The sequence below is a fragment of the Penicilliopsis zonata genome (assembly GCF_001890105.1).
Source record: "Penicilliopsis zonata CBS 506.65 unplaced genomic scaffold ASPZOscaffold_1, whole genome shotgun sequence".
Taxonomy (NCBI): Eukaryota; Fungi; Ascomycota; class Eurotiomycetes; order Eurotiales; family Aspergillaceae; genus Penicilliopsis; species Penicilliopsis zonata.
The window spans coordinates 1,333,295-1,351,981 of NW_019208911.1; the positions used below are offsets into that span (position 1 = coordinate 1,333,295).

Genomic DNA, 18,687 nt, shown 5'->3' on the forward strand with positions numbered 1-18,687 from the left:
ACCCCCCAATCGGTCGATCGCCACAAACAAAACCTACACGCGACCTCGATCCTACGTTCCGAGCAGACATTTCACCGTCCTCGAACTTCTTTCAAACAACCCGTCTGATCGCCTCCAGAAAAAGAAAAACCGTTCTGCATCATGTCTGACGTCGCCGAAACCAAGCCCGACCCCACCACCAACGCTCCTGAGGGGTCCTCTGAGGCCGCCGCCGTTGCGGAAGAGACTCCCAAGACGGAGGAGACCAAGTCCGTGACGGAGACGGTCGTGGAGGCAGCCAAGGACTCTGTGAACAAGACTACTGACAACGTCTTCTCCATGTTCGGCGGTGGCCCCAAGAAGGAGAAGAAGGAGACGGAGGATGCCGTGAACGAGCCATCTGGCTCTTCCAAGGCGCAGAAGGCTGAGGGCGATGAGGTGAGCTTGGTCTTTTTTTTTATATTATCATTCCTTTTTCTGCCGTTGTCGATTGTCTTGATTCTTCAGACGGAAGTTATCTTGCGGGATTTATATGTTATTTTGTGTTTTTTTGTTTTGGGGGTGTTTTTTTTTTCCTTTCTTTTTTCGCTTTCCATTTTCAAAAGAAATATCTAACCATTCTTTGCTATAGGAGGAAGCTCCTGAATCCCCCGAAGTCCACTTCGAGCCCGTCATCCATCTTACCGAGAAAGTCGAGACCAAGACCAACGAGGAGCTCGAGGAGCAGACCTTCAAGATGCGGGCCAAGCTTTTCCGCTTCGACCGCGATTCCAAGGAGTGGAAGGAGCGTGGCACTGGTGACGTGAGACTGTTGAAGCACAAGGAGAACCAGAAGACCCGTCTGGTCATGCGCAGAGACAAGACCCTCAAGGTTTGCGCAAACCACTACAGTAAGTTTCTAGACTCGCGATTTCTCCGGCGGCTGAGTGAAGTTCCTGCTGACCATCACCCTCTAGTTGTTCCGGACATGAAGCTGGCCCCCAACGTTGGTAGTGACCGCAGTTGGGTGTGGAACGCTGCCGCGGACGTGAGCGAGGGTGAACCTGAGGCTTCTACTCTTGCCATTCGTTTCGCCAACAGTGAGAGTACGTTTTCAGCCTCCTCCTCCCCCTCCTCCCCCTCCTCCTCCTCCTTCCCTACATCTTTGATGCTAACTGCCCCTTCTCCCTATAGATGCCAACCTCTTCAAGGAAGCATTCGAGAAAGCTCAGCAGGCGAACCAGAAGCTTTTTGAACAGGAGTAAAGAGCTTTTTTGGCCATGACCTCCACGTGCCTTCTAACGAGCCTTCATTCATGTGACGTCCATGAACCAACCATCCAACCCCCTCACCCGCCTGTCTCCCCTGCCCCAACATGAAATCCACCGAGCACCTCATTTTGATCTTTAATTGGATCCTTTATGTCCCCATTACACTCATCCCCTACACGTTGACGACAGAAGGAATGTATGAAAGGTGTTGCTCGCGGTATACCCGTATAGTTTTGTCTCATACCACAGAAACGAGGGTTGCCAGCGACTACAGCCGCTTACTCAAGAAGCACTCAGCAGTAGATAGACACATCACAATGAATATATGCATGAAATACACAGGCATTGGTTTGAATTTGTAGAAAGAGACTACTATACTAACCACTATGCCAGCCAGGTATCCGTTGCAACCCAGCCAGATCTCACGAAAGGTATAGTATATTAGAAATACAGAAGAGCCAAAATCCTATAACTACTGTAAATAATATCCACAATGTTGCTTCGTAGGGCTGAGCCTATCAACAGGTTTCGTCTGATGCCCGCGCGGGATGTCAAAGAGTCAACTTCGTCCACGCGCAGACCCCACTCAGCATTCACCACGGGCCCTTGGGATCTTCCCTCATCTTTCCCTTGACCAGCACAATCAATCATTATTTGAACTACTATCGCGGCCTGCCACTTCTCCAAGTAGTGACACCTGCACTAAATACTCCAATCAGACTTATTCTTACATCTCTCTCACTTGCCTCTCGCAGCGCGCGCCGCGCTCCCGGGGGTCGCTCGTTTTAGCTTCGCTTCCTCGCCTCCGCGTTTGGATCGTGCCCAAGCTCTCCCAGCTTCGCTCGCCTTCTTAATCGATACTGAGAGACGCCTTTTGCTGCTTTTCCCACCCCTAATTAGTTCCGCCCGCCCTTGCAAGCCAAGTGGCCAAGATGCCTGATGTGAGTTTTTTTTTACAAACCCTTGCCAGTCTAGAAGGATTGCGCGGGTTGTGCGCTCTACCACAGGTGCTGACAGTCTCGCCGCTTTTTAGGTCAAGAGAACAGTCCGGCTGGTGACCGAGCAGCATGTCATGTATGTTGAATCAACCCCTATTGTCTTGAAACCTACGCTCGGCGTGCGCTCCGTTTACCCTCCCCTCCCCCCCTCCTCCCCGTCGCCGCCGCCGGCCATTCATCCATCCACCGCGTAACCACGACCGATACATATGACCTACCTACATTCACTAATACACGGATGCCATATACTATAGAAACAAGGACTCTGGAGTCGAGGGTTTCCCGCTGCGGTCATGGTCTATTGAGATCTATGTCTTGAACGAACATGGCGAGCAAGTGCCTGCTACTGTGTTCAGCAAGGTGACTTATAGCTTACACCCTAGCTTTGGCGACAAGGCTATTCAAAGTAAGTCTTTTATCCCCCCCCCACCCCTCTCCTGGCTTTGACATTCTCGATGATACGGAATCAAGCTGACCCACTTCTTCTCTCACCCCCTTTAGCCTTCAAGAACCCTCCGTTTCGAATTCAAGAAGAAGGATGGGGTGAATTCGACATGCAGATCTCTCTCACGGCTGATAAGGAGCACTCTGTCACCCATGACTTGAACTTTGCGCTACCACGCTACGAGTCCAAGCACGTCATTGTATGTTTCTTTTCCCCGTTTCCCCGTGAAACATGTTGCATCCAATCTATCTAGCCCCTATAAATAACCGTGCTAGACATTCAAAAACCCCAAGCCTGCCTTACTCGCCCTCCTGCGAGAATCGGGCCCGGTCCCCGGCGATGAGAACGGGGTCAAGTCGAAACGCGCCGCCGGGGGCGAGGAGAGCGCCAAGAAGAAAAAGAAGGTAGAGAAAAATGTCCGTTTGCTTCTGTTCTAACCCTACCACCCCCCCCCCCCCCCCCCCCCCCCCTGGTCCAGTTTGATATAACGGTTTTGATTACTGTTTCTGATACAAAGCTACAGGTTGATATGGATAAGCTGGCGGACGGTCTGCAGAAACTGGGCGAAGATGATCTCCTCCAGGTGGTCCAGATGGTACATGATCACAAAGCTCCGGACTCGTACACCAAGAACGATGTTGAGCGTAAGTCTTTTGCCCCCTTAAAAAAAAACTTGAAACCCCAAGATTTTGAACGAAAGCAACTGATAAACCCTACAGAGGGCGAGTTCCATGTAGATCTTTATACCCTACCTGACAGTCTGATTAAGATGTTATGGGATTTCACGCAAGAGAAGGGTGCTCTTTAGTTTTCTTACGTTTTTTTTGAATACATTAATCTGCTCGACACATTTACGTAGTCTTTCTTCTCTTTGCTCGGTATTAAGTAATTATTACTTGTATTTTCGTCAAGAGAAAAAAGAAAAGTCTTGAGATGAACCATGTCTAATACAAACGAAAGGGGATATCGAGATCTATCCTAACCCGCCACCAGAGAACGCCGACAATGCAAATCTAGAGAAAAGAACTTATAAAACGCGGTGTCTAGTAGAATGTTAGCATTACAATACTTTTCACTTTTCAACCCCCAGAAATTGGCAGACATACAATTTGAGTAAATCCTCCAGACTTTCTGCACTGCACGGCCTCCCCCTAGGAATCTGCCTAGGGATATCGACCAGGGTAGCTGTGACGTCGCCGCCGCGGTAGGCCAGCAGGGCGGGAGCCTCGATGTTCTCCATCTCGGCGATTTCGTGATGCAGCTTGATGAAGCGGGTGGCTGGGTTTTTGCGAGCCACGGTGTGTAGAGAGTCTTCTACGATTCCGGACGTATTTGACTGTATTTAGTTAGTATGAGTATGTCGCTCGTTATGAAGAGAGAGAGAGAGCGTACGTCAGGATCATAGATGCAGACGACAACAGTCACGCCGGAAGGCGACCGCTCGACGGCATCGAGATACCCCGCCGCATCGACGATCTCGACAGACCCGAACATCCTCCGCCGGGGGCTGAGATGGCGGGTATTTGTCTTCTGAAGTTCCTGCATGCGCGACTCGCGCCACTTGCGCAGGAAGCTCTCCTCGTCCTCCTCTGCAGAGCTGTGCGGGGAACCCCCGTCCCGGCCGCGATTAAGCGGGGTGGTATCTGTTTCCGGGATGGGGGTGGGTTTGGACGAGGAATGGAACTGGTCGAAGCCAGTGACGCTGAGCAAGGTGCGGCGGAAGGACCGCTTGCGAGCCCGTTCAAAGGCCTGCGCATCGGCGATCACTCCCTTGGGGCCCGTGTTGGCGTCGTACACCGTGTTGGGGATATGGTAGGCGGTCGAGCGGGAAACCATTGCGTCGTTGTTATGGTGGTCGTGGTGGTGATCGTCGTCGTCGTCTTCGTCGTCGGAATGAACGTACTGGTTATGTGTATCGTCCTCGGGTTCAGAGTCCGTGTGGTCAGAGTGGTGGTCACGATCTTCCGGATGACTCGATACTCTCTCTTTCTGGACGAGGGCGTCGAATTCGTCTTTGGCGGAACTCATCGTGAGAAGGCGGGGGGAGGGAAGATCTAACCCAAGATATATAAGAACTCGAAGGGAGGGTGGGCCAAAGGGTGCTGATGCGTCAAAGAGGGGAGCGCCGAGGCTGATCCCGCCTCCAAAAAAAAGAAACAAAAAAAAGTGAGAGGAACCCGGCAACACAGCCCTATAGGCAATGGCAATGGTGACTGGGGTGGTGACTGGATGACGAACAAGTGAAGAAGTTCGTGTTTCAAGACAAGTGTATGTGCGTTTAATCCCCCCTGAACCAAAAGAATCGCATGAGCACACGAGCGGAACGAACCACAGAAGAGTGATCGGCGTTTGTACCAGCGAGTCGGCGAGATTGGAAGTATCGAACGTTTGCTTCTTTGGGATGGGCGCTGGGAGAGAGAAGGGGGGGGGAGGGGAAAGGATGGGAAAGGAAGAGAGGAAGACACCAACACAAAGAAGATGGATGGCCTGGCACTGCCCAGGGCCCACCACGTGTGCCGGACTCGCACCAGATACGCAAACCCCTGGTGCTGTTTCAGGATAGGATGGCGAGTCACCGTTTCAGAACCCGCGGCTTTTTTTCTTTTCTTTTTTTTTGGCTTCGAGTTTTTATGGAGTAAGTCTTACTCCGTAGGTTCTTCACAGCATGTATGTAGTAGCAAATGTAGATCTCGGTTACCTCCGAGTCTCCAAACTGAAGTTAGATCATCTCTACCCCAAGAGTTCGGAGAAAAGGGGTACGGAGTAGTAGTTGGTTAAAGTCTGGCACCTGCAGCTTGCATCGGACTCACGTGGACGCAGACTCTTAGTAAACCACTCACGTCTCACTACACACTCGACTCAATACTCCGTACGGAGTATGCAGTGTCCACTGTCCACGTCCACCGTCACTGTCTGCGGTAGAAACTTGTTCCTGATCGAGTCGGTCGAGCGGCCCCTTGTTCACCGTTTAACGTTTATCTGAAAGATCGCCCGTTGCTCCAAAAAAAGACCACCGAGATCGCTCTATAACTACGGGTCTGTACGCAGATAAGAGCCATGGTGGATCGGATTTAATCTCTTTGAAACCTGGCCTGAAGCAGCCATCAGACATCACGTCATGGATACGCCGTTAGTTGCAGGTGTAGGGCGTACGGACTCGGAGTATGCTGATGTGACTGACTGACCGACTGACCGACTGACCGACTGCTCCACTCAAGTAGTGTTCAAGTGCCATAACAACTTACCGCCAGTGTTACTCTACTCCGTACACAGTACATACAAAAAAAAAACGGATCTGAGCATCGAACACTTGCACGGTATCGCTAATCTGTCAAAGACGAGTAGTGGGTTGTCAAAGTGCCAACAGAAGAGAAAAGAAAGAGCCGGCTGCCAAGGGCAAGACTCTCGTCAGTATTCAACACGGATTGATTGATTAGTAAGAAGAGGTTAGAGGAAACCGCAAGATAGCCAAAAGCACATATAGGGAGGGGGATAAAAAGAGAAGAAAAGAAAAAAAGGGGAGAAAAGAAACAAAGGGAGAAAGAATTATCATAGCCTATCCGGAAAACAAAAACCTTCCCTCCCCACCATCGCCAACAGAATTACATGCAGAGATCAATGCGTGAAAGGTAAACCAAAGTCAGGGACAACGAGGGGGGGGGAAATGGGGGAAGAAGAACAAGATGGAGGAGATCATCGAGAAGAAGCGAAGAGAAAATAAGACAGGTATATGAAGAGAAGATAATGAACCAGAACCTCAGTGTACTTGAATCGTCGTGAAAAGAAGAGAAAACAAACCTGCCTCGGGAAAAATAAGTAGAAACAGGAAATAGAAAAAAAAGGATCAAGAGGTAAAAAAAAAAAAAGGTTGAACGACGGCATACGCTTAGAAGTATCCATTAAGACCACATAGCGGGCCAGTACGTTCCAACTTTCGATGACTCGTCAGATCACAGTGTCTATCAAACACCAGGCTTTTTGTCGTGTTCTTTCTTTTATTTAATTTTTTTTTCCCGGCCATGAATATCCATTTTCAGGCAAAGCATGCTTCGGATGCCGCGGGCAATGATCTAACCGGTGCAACCGACCCTTCCAACTCGCTCATGGGTATGTTGTGGGTGTGTCTGTGTGATGGTAGGGGGGGTATAGGAGAAGGGCGGTTTATGCTGTCACGCGGAATCCCTCTGAAATGGCATGGAGATCGCATAAAGCCCGGCGAGCAATCCGTCGGGAGATGGAGAAAACAAGGAGATTATCGTACAGTGGAGGACGTTGAACCATCGGCTGCAAAAGAAGACGAATTTTCGGGACAAGGGCGTTGCAAACGAATTGATAAACAAAGGGGGAGAGAGAGAGGTGGAGTGTAGCGAGGATTTACCAGGCCCAGACTTTGAGCTGTAGGACGAAACAGATCAGCGCGGCACATAGACAGACTTAATCTGCGGAGGTACTTACCAGGGAATCCCACGATCCAGTGCACAGACTAATGCCATCGTTGCTGACACCCAGACAGCTGACCCGGTTCTCGTGGCCGCTCAAGGAACCGACCTTATCACCACGCAGAACATCCCACACCTAAACACGCCGGGGCATCAGCGATCATGGTGATCAATACGACCAATGGAAGTTGAGAAACGACAATAACAACAACAAAAAAAAGGACATACCTTGCATTCAAAGTCATCATAACCAGCGAAAAGGAGTCGCCCAGATACAGAGAAAGCGACCGAAGTGATTCCGCACAAAACTTGATCGCTCTGGACAAGAAAGTCAGAAAAAAAGATGTCACGAGAGCGGTGAACAACCGAGAGGAGGTGGTTTACCTGGTAGATGTTGAGTTCGCGATCGGCGCGGATATCGAAGAGACGGCACGAGGTGTCATCGGAGCCGGTTCCGAAGGCATTGCCATCGGGGAAGAACTGGATGGCGTTGATGTCGGACTCGTGGCCGCCAAAGGTCTGGACGGCCTTGCCGGTACGGATATCCCAGAGCTTGGCGAAGGCGTCGCAGGCACCGGAAACGAAGATGTTCTGGTTGGTTGGGTTGATGCTAATAGACATGACGTCGCCAAGGTGATCGGCGAATTCGGTGACTTTCGAGCCGGACTCGATATCCCAGAGCATGCAGGTCATATCGCCGGAGGAAGTGATGATGCGGCGGTCGTTGATGAAGCGACAGCAGGACAGGTAGCCCGAGTGGCCTGACAGTTCGCGAGCGACGCGCGTCGGACCCTCGCGCGAGGACAGGTTGTAGATGGAGCAGATGTTGTCGAGACCACCGCACGCGACGTAGTTCCCGCTCGGGGCATAGGCACAGGTCATGACCCACGACGACCGCAGGGGAATGGCGTGGACCTTATTTGTCGTGTAGGCATCCCAGATGATGAGCTTGCCATCCTGCGACGCAGAGACCAGATGGCGGCGGTCGGTCGACCAGTGCATGGCGTAGATCTTGGCCAGATGGCCTTTAAGCGTGCGCCGGGGCTTCATTCCGATCCGCGGCAGGGCATCCGTGTGGTTTTGCGCGACTTGTCGAACTGTAAATATCACACGACGGTGCTCCGGGTCAGCAGGTGGACTGAGAAAAGAACACTCATCCATCGAACCAAAACATTTCGAAAAGAGAAAAAAAAAAAGCCTATTGACAAGACATAAAAAAAGCGAGGGAGAGAAAATGAAGAAAAAAAAAACGAAAAGAAAAAAAGAAACAACAAGTAAACGTACGAGTTGTGTCTCCTAACTCATCCTTTCTGCGCTTGATCTTATCCTTGAGACCCTCAGCCTCGCGCCTGGCGTTGGTGATCTTGGCTTGCATCTGCTCGCCGGTCATATCGGCTGCCATTGTGAAGGACCGAGCTCCGGCGAAGGAGGCGTATCAATTCGACCGGATTTTAGGGGGGGGTTGTGAGTGGGATGCCGATGATGATGGTGATGATGATGGCGGCGGCGGCGGCAGCGGTGGTGGTGGTTGTGGTGATGGTGATGGTAATTGTTGTTGTTGTTGTTGTTGTGGAGGGGGTGAGGGAGGGGAGGGGAGGGGGGCGGCGGCGAGAGTAAACGGTGATCGTAGGATGGGACGGGATCAGTCAGTATCCAGGGGGGGGGAGGAGAGAAGGAGGAAGAGAGAGGGTGAGGGGCCAGCAAGAAAGGCCGGGTGTGGACCGCGCGAGGATGGGCGGAAGCGACCGAGCGAGCAAGAGAGTTTGGGCCCGGGGCAAATAAGAGAATACTAAGCAGGAGCTGGTTAGCTTAGCAAGCAGGGGAAAGGTACAGAGGAGGACTAGGAGGACTAGGAGACTAGGAGACTAGGAGTACTCTACCTATTATTCAACCACTACTCCGTACAGGAGATACGGAGTAGTTACTGTAGTTAATTACTAGAATGATGAATTAAGGACTGTCAAATTCTGTCAAAACTGTCAAAAGAATGAACTTCGTAGGGAGTAAGGAAAATAAAAAAAATTAAAATTAAAAACGCAAACCAAACCGCCAGATGCTGGGGGGAGAACAATAGGGACAGTCAATAATAATTCACGATGGGTCAATTTGTTTAGTAGCTTCGAAGGGGAGATGAGCCGGTGGAGCAGCGACGGCCTGGGCTAGACCTAAAGCGGACAGACTAGCAGAGAAGAAAGTGAGTAATTAGGAGTGCATAGGTAGTTATTACATCTATTTACTGCAATTAATTATTTTACTATATAGTATATGTGGTATATTATAGTATATAGTATATATAATTATATAATATAATCGTTTATGCTCAGACGGTGGTACGTACTCTGTACTCAGATGTTGTAGACTGGTCAGCTATAATGAACTAATTTACTAGGCAAGGTATAACTGTCGCAAGTACTCCGTACCTAGCCTAAGGACATAACTATCTATGACAGGTACTCCGAGAAAATCACCTACCTAGAAGGTACTAGTTCAGTCTATTTCTCAAGATAAATTGAACATACATATATATATATATACATATTATTTAGGCACATTTGATCTTATTCTGTAGTTGTTCTTTTTGTTCAGGAGCTCATTGTAACACGGGGCCCCTTTTTGGTTTCGGCAGCTTAACCGGACTAATAATACCAGCTATTAAGGATCACTTGGCAGGACTTGGTTAGATCCCGGTTTCTACCTGGTAGCGTCTCTATGGATTGCCTACTTTGTTATACTACATAGTTAGTAGTTAATTCACTATGGAATACTTTAACCACCTACTCGGTACATGTGGATAATATAGGAGTAAGGTTGCTTCTTCAGTAATCAACTTATATTATAGTAATATTCAATAATAAACCCTGAGACATCTAATCATTAGATGAAATCAGGAGGCCTAGATCTACTACATATAGTTAACTATCTAGTTACTCCCTAACTAGTGTGGTAGTGTGCCTCTACGACTACCTAGGTACTAAGCTATCATGTAGGACTAATCAGCTAGAGTACTACATAGTTACTAGTATAGTAAAGCTAAATATCTATAATATTTTCTAAACTGTAATATGGGTAGATACTAATTATCTAAATAAATAGCCACCTAGGTAGCTAACTGGATATCTTTCCAGAACTACTCACCTAAACTAGCAATATATATATATATATGTTATATCTTCATAACTATAGCTGATCCTTCAATAATGCTAACAGTACTTACTAGTTAGGTGTAGAGAATATTAAAGTCATCCCTATTAACTGCACAAAGAGGAGATTATGTAGTAGGTACTATATATCCTTTAATAACTAAAAGGCTACTACGGAGTATAATCTTACCCTGATTACTTAATAGGCAAGTAAGAGCCCCTAATGTTTAGATAAAGCACTCACAAACCAAATACCTCGAAGTTTACCATCTCATGTCTGTTGATATAAAGATACCACCTAGATTGAGCTCAAGGTCGAGTGTTCTCGACATCGTCGGTGATAGTCCGGGGTTAAGCTCGCGGTTAAGCTCGCCGTTAAGCCCGAACAAGAAGATATAAATTCGCGTATTTGATTGGAATGGAGTAGGCCTGGATAAAATGTCGAGACAGCTTCGACTGTGCCGTCAAGATGACTGCGACACCGAGTCAGAGAAATGCCCCTGATATCCGTCAGTTCGTGGCAACCCTCCACAGCACCCCATACCCTGCAATCGACCCGGCGCTCGTCAAGCTTCCTTCCCCCTATGTAGTCTGCATTATCGGGGGAGGAGGTGCAGCAGGAGGGGGTCTTGCTCGGGCATACGCTCGCGCTGGAGCGTCGGGGATCATTCTCGCAGCCAGGAACCGGCAACGACTGGAAGAGGCTGCGAAGGAAATCCGGAGCATTGCGCCCAACGCCAAGGTCGTCGTTGCAGGATGCGACATCGCCTCAGATACCAGCCTCGGGGAACTGGCCACCACAACGCGCACAGAATTCAATGGTCGGCTGGACGTGGTTGTCGCAAACGCAGGCTATTCTGGGCTGATCATCGCGGATGTCCTGCAGGAGACGGCCGAGGACTGCGAGACCGCATTCAACGTCAACACCATCGGCACCTTCAACGCGGCCCGCCACTTTCTCCCGTTGTTGCTTGCGACCAAGTCGGGAGCCAAAAGTTTCCTTGCCATCTGCTCCATGGCGGCGCCGATGGTGGCGGGGCCCATGGCGCACACCCATTACTGTGTAAGTAAGGCCGCCCAGGCCCGGATCATCGAGATGATATATGAGCAGTACGCGGGCCAGGGTCTTTTCTGTGCCAGTGTACACCCTGGAGGATTGAAGAGCGAATTTGCGAAAGCAATGCCAGAAGACATGCTTCACCGTGCGTTTGGCTCTCCCTCCCTCCCTCTTTCAAGAATTCCCCCCCCTTCCAATGTCTTAACTTATCATCAGTTCTCACCGAACATCCGGATCTTGTTGGCGCATTCTGCCTCTGGTTAACCAAACCTGAAGCCTGGAGACAGAAGAAGGCTTTGAACGGAAGGTTCCTCTCCTGCAAGTGGGATGTCAACGAGCTCGAGGGGCGGTTCGACGAGATTCTCGACAAGGATCTGCTGAGGCTCCGGTTTGCTGTGAAATAGTCAGTTCCTAGTACTAGCTGGAAACTGGGAGGGTATAGGTAAGTAGTAGTAGTTAACAGTGAAGATAATTAAGAGTTGCGGTGTAACGCTTAGTTGGTGGAAGGCTGAAACTTGAAAGATGCAAGCTTTTGGGTGACCCATAATGCAATCAATTATCCTATTTGGGTAAGGTTGCTGTACCTGTATTATTACCTATACTACCAGGTACCTAATAGTATGGAGTAAGGTAACAGGTAGGTAGTACCCAAGGTACCTTAGTCTCAGATAACTATGGCCTTATAACTAGTTATGTAGTACCTAGTATCTACCTAGTATCTACCTAGTACCTATAACCTATGAAAGGTACTGGATATATAACATACTATAATTTAGTCAGAAGTTACCTACTAATAATTTGTTAACTAGTTAGTAAGTTCTCTAGTTCTTGGTAACCAAGTGTTATGGAGATCATCTCGGGAATACTCCGTCTGTAGCATCTTGATTATTTGATAGATGATATTACCAGGTAGATATCCGAGTAATCATCATATGAAAGTATCTAGTATCTTGGTAAGACTGGATTTAGTACCAAATGCTCATATGCACACCATCAGCTGTAAATGCCTGCACAGGTTCCACTTCATTCCATGGAGTTGGAACACTTTGGAGACACGCGACTATCTTGGACCCTCTATTAGTACATGCAGTACAGATGGAATAACTACAACCTAGTGGTTACTACAAGGTATATGCAGACCTCCTGCAGACTACTAGGCTATATTGCAAGTTCCAGCCATTTGGACGCTGTACGGAGTATTACTCCGAGGTATGTATGTATGGTAGTAGTACGTGTGTAACTTACTGAAATACTGAAATACAGGTGAATTTCATCGATACAGAATAAATACATCTACTGCAAGACTGATCCTGATCCTGGTCAGACACGCGACCGGGAGACCTTTACTAGTAAATTCATTATATTATTGGGTACTCCGTAGTTGGCTATACCTGCTACTAGATAACTAGGTAGTAACTAATTAATAACGGCACTACAGTCAGAATACTATATACTGCAACAAAGTTGACCCTAGCGGACCACCTACCTGTAACAATCCTTGTTATCGTAAACCATATTCCCTTCTAAGATGCTGCAGAACCACAAGTCCAAATCCCGGCCAAAAATGACGCCTGCCGAACCTCGAAACAGGTAAGTAATCTTGGTGTGTACACCTAGGTAAGTATAAGGAATACACAGCTGACCCGATCCAGCGCAAGGCGAATCCTTCCAAGTCCATTCTTACTCCACTGCACCCACGGCCCAGCGGGCGTTCAGCTCTTCAAGCCCGCCGTTGAAGAGTCCACCGGCGTTGCCCGTCTTGCAGATTCCTGACCCTCTGCCGGGTCTGCCATGTGCAGCCATCCTGTTATCTGACTGGCAGTAGGACGCTCCCTCGGCCTTATCGTCCTGGCAGGATGATTGTTCAACGAGTGATGATCATGGATAGCCGCGCCCCCTCCTCTAGTGGTGCCGCAGAGGCTGCAAGAGGCACGATTTAGCCATGATTCCCCATCAGATAGTGCCAAAGGAAGGACAGGAAGAAACTCAATCTATGATACATTAGTGGTCACGAGGGGGGTTAATATGCTGGAATGTACTACATACTAGTTAGTTATATCATAAGTATCGAGTATATATATATACTAGGATCTGCAGTGTGCCGGCAGGATTTCCTCTTGGATAACTACACTGATATCAATAGCTATATAAAATGCTACACATTCTCTTCCGTGAGCTCAAGCTGTGCTATGGCTTCGTGCGCCGTGATCTGGGAACAGGCATGCTGCCTGTTCCTGGCTTCACCCTGGCATCATTACTCTATCGACAGGCCTCGACGGAGGAGATAACCGCAACAATCCCAAGTACGACTATACCTACCTACCTACCTATACTTATCCCTCACTTATGCCCCCTTCTAACACCTCCCCCCCAGAAGCCTTCCTGTACGGGTTCCTCTACCTGTACACCTTCGTGGTATCCAACCAGATCACCGGCGTCAGCGAAGACAAAATCAACAAGCCTGACCGACCGATTGCCTCAGGCGCCGAGTCCGTGACAGCAGCCAAAACGCGGTACTGGATCCTCACGGCGTTGTACCTGGCGTACGGGACGTATCTGGGCGCCCCCGAATGGACCCTGCTGTGGATTGCGACCACCATCGCACACAACCCGCTCGGCTTCTCCAACTTCGGCCCGACCAAGGATCTCTGCATGGGTCTCGGCTGCATTGCTCAGCTCAAGGCGGCGTGGATCATCGGCGGTGCGGCGCCGGAGATGGGCTGGCACTGGATCAAGGTCATTACACTGTACATGCTCTGGCCTATTCCGCTGCAGGACCTGCGTGATGTTCCGGGGGATAAAGCTGCGGGGAGACGGACAACCCCTATTCTCTTGGGAGACATGCCGGGTAAGTTCACGTCTTAGCAAGGAGTTTAGATGAAACAATGTTGACCTTTCAGCTCGCATTTATATCTCTGCAGGAATCATCGTCTCGCAGTTCATTCTGATCAAATACCGTATCCTCGAATACCGCTACGACTCCTCCACCATCGCCCTCTCCGTCCTGCTCGTCCTGATGACCATCGGTTGTGTCGTGCGGCTTTTCGCCTTCCGCTCCTTGACCAGCGACCGCTTCTCCTACTGGCTTTACACCGTCATCTACGTCTTTCAGCCGTTGTCGGCGTGTATTACCCTGCGTTGAGTGGAAGAACACTGGTATATACTTTGGTAGTGTCTACTGGATAAAAGTAAATGATTTCTGAGAGTAGATGAGGGTGGTGAGCTTGGGTAGTATATACTTTGTTATCATATTAAACAAATGGTTAGCTGTCAAATCAAAACTGTTTATCTCTGTTCATGACTAGGTGCTTCCTCGAGTAACCCCACGTGCAAGACATCTGTCTCTAGGGGTAACTGCAACGGGACCATCTGTCTCGTCTGCCGGAAATGCGTGCTCGCGTAGCGGAGGTACGCCGCAAACGTCCCCGGTTCGTTGTCCTTGTCGCTATTTTTCGGGTCGTCCCATAGATCAGCTAGGGCCTCTAGCTCGCCCGGAGGTCCGTGGGAGAGCTTCATGAAAGACGTGTTGGCCACCATGTCGTTGACGATCTCCTCGGCCCGCTTGTAAACTTCATCGCGGACGAGGGGGGGAACGGACCCGTCGCTGTCTTCCCGCTTGACGCTCAGGAGCTGGAACTGCTCGCCACCCTTCCACCCGGTGCATTTCTGGAAGTAGTACATCTCCTGTAGCGCGGGGAACAGATACATCTTCTCCTGATAGTATTTGGGCCCATTGAATCCATCGCTGGGATCAACCAGCTTGCGCAGCCGCTCAAAGCACAGGATCTGAGCGATGTAATCGGTCACCCGGCCCATGGCCGCCTCGCGGTCTGGGTTCTTGATCTTGTCCACCGGCGGGTGCAGCAAGGGCAGGTGCGCCACCAGCGGGTGCTTGTGGAATCCGTCGCTTTGCGTGGCTCCGCCTGCCCAAAGCGCCCGGTAGATCTCATGCCATCGTTTGATAAACCCGTTCCCTCGTCTGGAGGCCACAAACGAGTTCATCATGACGGTCACGCCCGGCCGAACTTCGAGGTTGAACCCGCAAATCTCATACGGGGTCTCTGGATCAGAAATCACATCCCAGCAGACGTCATCCAGGTGTCGGAACAGGGTCGATCCCACGTCCATCCACACACCGCCGTATAGATACAGCAATGGCAGGCGGATCAAGTCCGCCATGTGAGGCCCCACGCTTGGACCGCTCATGATATTCTTGTTGAAGGCATCGGGAAAAAAGGATGCGTCTACAAACCGAGAAATATTCAGCGGTGAGTCTGGCACTCGATCAAGTACCCGGACGGTCCATTCGGGTCCCAACAGACGCACCCAGCCGATGACATTTCTCTGGGTCCAGGGGACCATATTGTCAAACCCTGAATGCCAGAATGCCCACACATTCTTCTCAGCGGATGAAAGAGGCCGATCAGACTTCAATTCGGCGATGATCTCGGCATCTGAACGGTGGTCCAGCTGGGCCTCGGGGATGGCAAGTAAGCCTTTAGGAGATGGCGAGTCCTTCATATTGAGCATTCAATAGCACAGAGTATGTATCCTGTATGGGCAACAAGATCAAGTATACCTAGGTACCTTTCATAATTCCTCGATCACACCAGTTATTCTACTTTTGCAAGGATAAGTACCAGGTCTTCCGTATACCCTGTCTCCCGCTTTCACGGAGTACTCCGTAGTTAGAATACAACTAGTATCAGTTAGTGGCCCACTCAACGGGGGTCCTGCAGGATCGTACGAGAGTGAAATATCCCTGTATACCCACTTCATCCATGAGAACAATGCCCTTGTATCCCAGTCGCCCACACGTGGTGCTCCTGTTAGATTTGAATCGACGATGAAAACGGCCCCCACATTAGTATAAATGGGGTGCGCCGTGCAGCTGTAGTCAGACATTAGTTTCGAGTAATTGATGGAGATGGCAACTGGTCACGCCGAGGTAAGCGGAAAAGAATTCGTTCGAAAGATGCCTCCTTGGATCATGGTGTCTCTTCAGCCGTGGTTGGCGTAGTTGAGGGAGAAAGCAGGACTGGAAGAGGTCGGTTGTTGGGCTGGTTTAGGGGAAGAAGTCGCTAGTCACTGCAGTCGCTCCTACTCGCCACGTGATATGGCTGGCTAGAAACTTGAAAGTGCCGAAACGGTTCGATATCTGCCCTGCAGAGCCAACTGACAAGCATCTGCACGCCGTTTTTCTGTAATTTTCAATCCCTACTATCTTAGTGGATACACTAACGATCGAGACTCGAGGTGCTATCTCGGTCAGCAGGCCCGCTTCGTCCTTGATAACCCGGCCGTCAAGCTCGGTGAGTGTCAAGAATTCCTGTATCAAAGCCATGCCGTCTGACATCTTATTTCGGCTGCAAGGTGCAGTGTGCAATGTCTTGTGGCTTGCAGCAGCTCTGCTGCCACTGTCCATTGCCAGTTTGGTTTTCTATCGTCTGTACTTGAGCCCTCTGGCGAATGTTCCTGGGCCTAAGATTGCTGGTACGATATCACCCACGGTTATACTTGACACCATGCTGAAGGTAACGGTCTAGCGGCAACGTCTCTCTACCATTTCTACCATGATGTGATTCGTGACGGACAATATGTCTGGGTTGTGCGTGATATGCACAAGCAGTACGGTTAGTAACTACCCAGTAACTAGGAGTTACTACTTAGCCAAAGCTGACACGGGCTCAACAGGACCGGTGGTGCGTATTAGGCCGGATGAGATCCATGTCAATGATCCCAATGCTATCGATGCTGTCCTTGGCACGATAGGCAAGCGGCGGAACAAGTACAAGGTCACGCTCAATGGGTATATGGCATATGGATCTGTTCTGGGCACCGAAAGCCATGATCTCCATCGTCACCGTCGCGCAGCACTCAACCCTTTCTTCAGCAAACAGTCTGTGCGCAAGCTCGAGGGGACTCTGCACAATGTAGTGACCAAAGTGGTGCAGCGACTGAGAGAACGTGCCGCGAAGCAGGGCCCTGAAGAAGGAATCGTGAATCTCAACGTTCTTTTCGCCTCGATGACCAGTGACATTGTCACCAAGTATGCACTTGGCGAAAGCTGGGGCTATCTGGACATGAAGGACTTGAACGAGCAGGCGTACCGTGTGATCTCCGCCAGTTGCAGTGGATTCCATCTCACCACGTTTGCACCCTCCGTGACCAGTATGATAAGGCGGTTGCCACGCAGTGTGATGATGCGCTTGATTGACATCTCTTTCTTCGAGAAGATGGTGAAGGTGTGGTCCCCCCCCCCCCTCCCAATCAAACCCAAGCGAGTCTTGTCCATGTGATTGATTGAATAGAATGTCTCTACTCGCCTTGAATTTATCCGGCAATCCATCAAGGAACAAAAGTCCAACCCTTCTGATGCGGTCTCCAACAACATCTTCTACAAAATGATCACATCCGAGCAGCTTCCCGAAGCCGAGAAGACGACGAAGCGTCTGATCGACGAGGCCCGGATCGTCATTGCCGCGGGGACCGATACAACCGCTCAAGCCCTTAAAGGCATCACCTTCGAGATACTGCAGAACCCACAGATCCTTGCAAAACTCAAGCGGGAGCTTGAACAGGCCATCCCGCTGTCCGACAACGACGATGAGATCATCACGGACTTGCCTCGAGTATCAGATCTGGAAGAATTGCCATACCTGGTAAGTCTGAAGCTTCTAACAGTCACCCAAAAATCCATTAATTAACCAAGTGCAGTCTGCCATCATCGAAGAAGGACTCCGCCTGTATTCCGGCTTCTCGTACCGGCAGGAGCGCGTCTCCCCGGACGAAGACACCGTGATAAAGACAACCTTCCGCGGACAAGAAAAGACATACATTATCCCGAGGGGTGTAGGAATCTCCCCCCTTGCCTTTCTGATCCAAGACGCTGAACATAATAATAGACATCGATGGCTATGACGGCCCCAATTCTACACCGTCACGAAGACCTCTACGGACCGAACCCAGACACCTTCGATCCAGACCGGTACCTGAAAAACAAGCACCTGAGCAAATACATGATTACCTTTTCGCGGGGCCCGCGACAGTGCGTGGGCGTGAGTTTTACCCTTGATTACTCACGTTATTCTTTTTTGTTTTTTTTTTTTGTTTTTATCTAACAAGGTAGATCAACCTCGCCTATGCGGAAATGTACCTTGCCCTCTCGACCATCTTCCGCCGCTTCGACCTCTACGACGGGACGGACACGCAGACAGTCCCGACGATGGAGCTGTACCAGACCACTCGCGACGATGTGGTGATGGTGCGGGACCGGGTGGCGCCGTTTGTCAAGACGGGGAGTTTGGGGGTGCGGGTGAAATTGAGGCTTCCAGCATCCTAAATAGATATAGGGTATGATTTATGTATCTGATCTATCT

The 18,687-nt window shown here is 49.9% G+C and overlaps 7 protein-coding genes across 7 annotated transcripts; 4 read left to right on the top strand and 3 right to left on the bottom strand.

The window, feature by feature from the left end:
• Window positions 1–141: 141 nt before the first annotated feature.
• Window positions 142–3,480, top strand: ASPZODRAFT_138085 (hypothetical protein; the record flags this gene model as incomplete). Its single annotated transcript, XM_022724414.1, has 12 exons — window positions 142–417; window positions 611–869; window positions 936–1,064; window positions 1,153–1,219; window positions 1,572–1,660; window positions 2,130–2,170; window positions 2,263–2,303; window positions 2,482–2,633; window positions 2,729–2,871; window positions 2,948–3,076; window positions 3,196–3,316; window positions 3,392–3,480. The coding sequence occupies 12 exons, from the start codon at window positions 142–144 to the stop codon at window positions 3,478–3,480; spliced, it is 1,536 nt and encodes a 511-aa protein (XP_022585470.1).
• A 219-nt stretch (window positions 3,481–3,699) lies between these two features.
• On the bottom strand, window positions 3,700–4,700 carry ASPZODRAFT_148346 (hypothetical protein; the record flags this gene model as incomplete). The annotated part of the gene is made up of 3 exons (XM_022725358.1): window positions 3,700–3,715; window positions 3,779–4,008; window positions 4,065–4,700. The coding sequence occupies 3 exons, from the start codon at window positions 4,698–4,700 to the stop codon at window positions 3,700–3,702; spliced, it is 882 nt and encodes a 293-aa protein (XP_022585471.1).
• Window positions 4,701–7,106: 2,406 nt separating this feature from the next.
• Window positions 7,107–8,513, bottom strand: ASPZODRAFT_148347 (hypothetical protein; the record flags this gene model as incomplete). The annotated part of the gene is made up of 4 exons (XM_022725359.1): window positions 7,107–7,247; window positions 7,340–7,429; window positions 7,496–8,208; window positions 8,396–8,513. The coding sequence occupies 4 exons, from the start codon at window positions 8,511–8,513 to the stop codon at window positions 7,107–7,109; spliced, it is 1,062 nt and encodes a 353-aa protein (XP_022585472.1).
• A 1,909-nt stretch (window positions 8,514–10,422) lies between these two features.
• Window positions 10,423–12,595, top strand: ASPZODRAFT_162856 (hypothetical protein; the record flags this gene model as incomplete). Its single annotated transcript, XM_022726596.1, has 5 exons — window positions 10,423–11,453; window positions 11,525–11,711; window positions 12,085–12,120; window positions 12,424–12,517; window positions 12,572–12,595. The coding sequence occupies exons 1-5, from the start codon at window positions 10,721–10,723 to the stop codon at window positions 12,593–12,595; spliced, it is 1,074 nt and encodes a 357-aa protein (XP_022585473.1). The 5' UTR covers window positions 10,423–10,720.
• Window positions 12,596–13,460: 865 nt separating this feature from the next.
• ASPZODRAFT_21472 (hypothetical protein) lies at window positions 13,461–14,450 on the top strand (the record flags this gene model as incomplete). Its single annotated transcript, XM_022727854.1, has 3 exons — window positions 13,461–13,611; window positions 13,683–14,156; window positions 14,209–14,450. The coding sequence occupies 3 exons, from the start codon at window positions 13,461–13,463 to the stop codon at window positions 14,448–14,450; spliced, it is 867 nt and encodes a 288-aa protein (XP_022585474.1).
• Window positions 14,451–14,506: 56 nt separating this feature from the next.
• On the bottom strand, window positions 14,507–16,328 carry ASPZODRAFT_126944 (hypothetical protein). The gene has a single exon (XM_022721615.1). The coding sequence runs from the start codon at window positions 15,827–15,829 to the stop codon at window positions 14,594–14,596; it is 1,236 nt and encodes a 411-aa protein (XP_022585475.1). The 5' UTR covers window positions 15,830–16,328; the 3' UTR covers window positions 14,507–14,593.
• Window positions 16,329–16,650: 322 nt separating this feature from the next.
• On the top strand, window positions 16,651–18,650 carry ASPZODRAFT_56920 (hypothetical protein; the record flags this gene model as incomplete). The annotated part of the gene is made up of 7 exons (XM_022728644.1): window positions 16,651–16,801; window positions 16,855–16,941; window positions 17,003–17,553; window positions 17,671–17,970; window positions 18,026–18,160; window positions 18,214–18,366; window positions 18,438–18,650. The coding sequence occupies 7 exons, from the start codon at window positions 16,651–16,653 to the stop codon at window positions 18,648–18,650; spliced, it is 1,590 nt and encodes a 529-aa protein (XP_022585476.1).
• Between the last annotated feature and the right edge of the window lie 37 nt (window positions 18,651–18,687).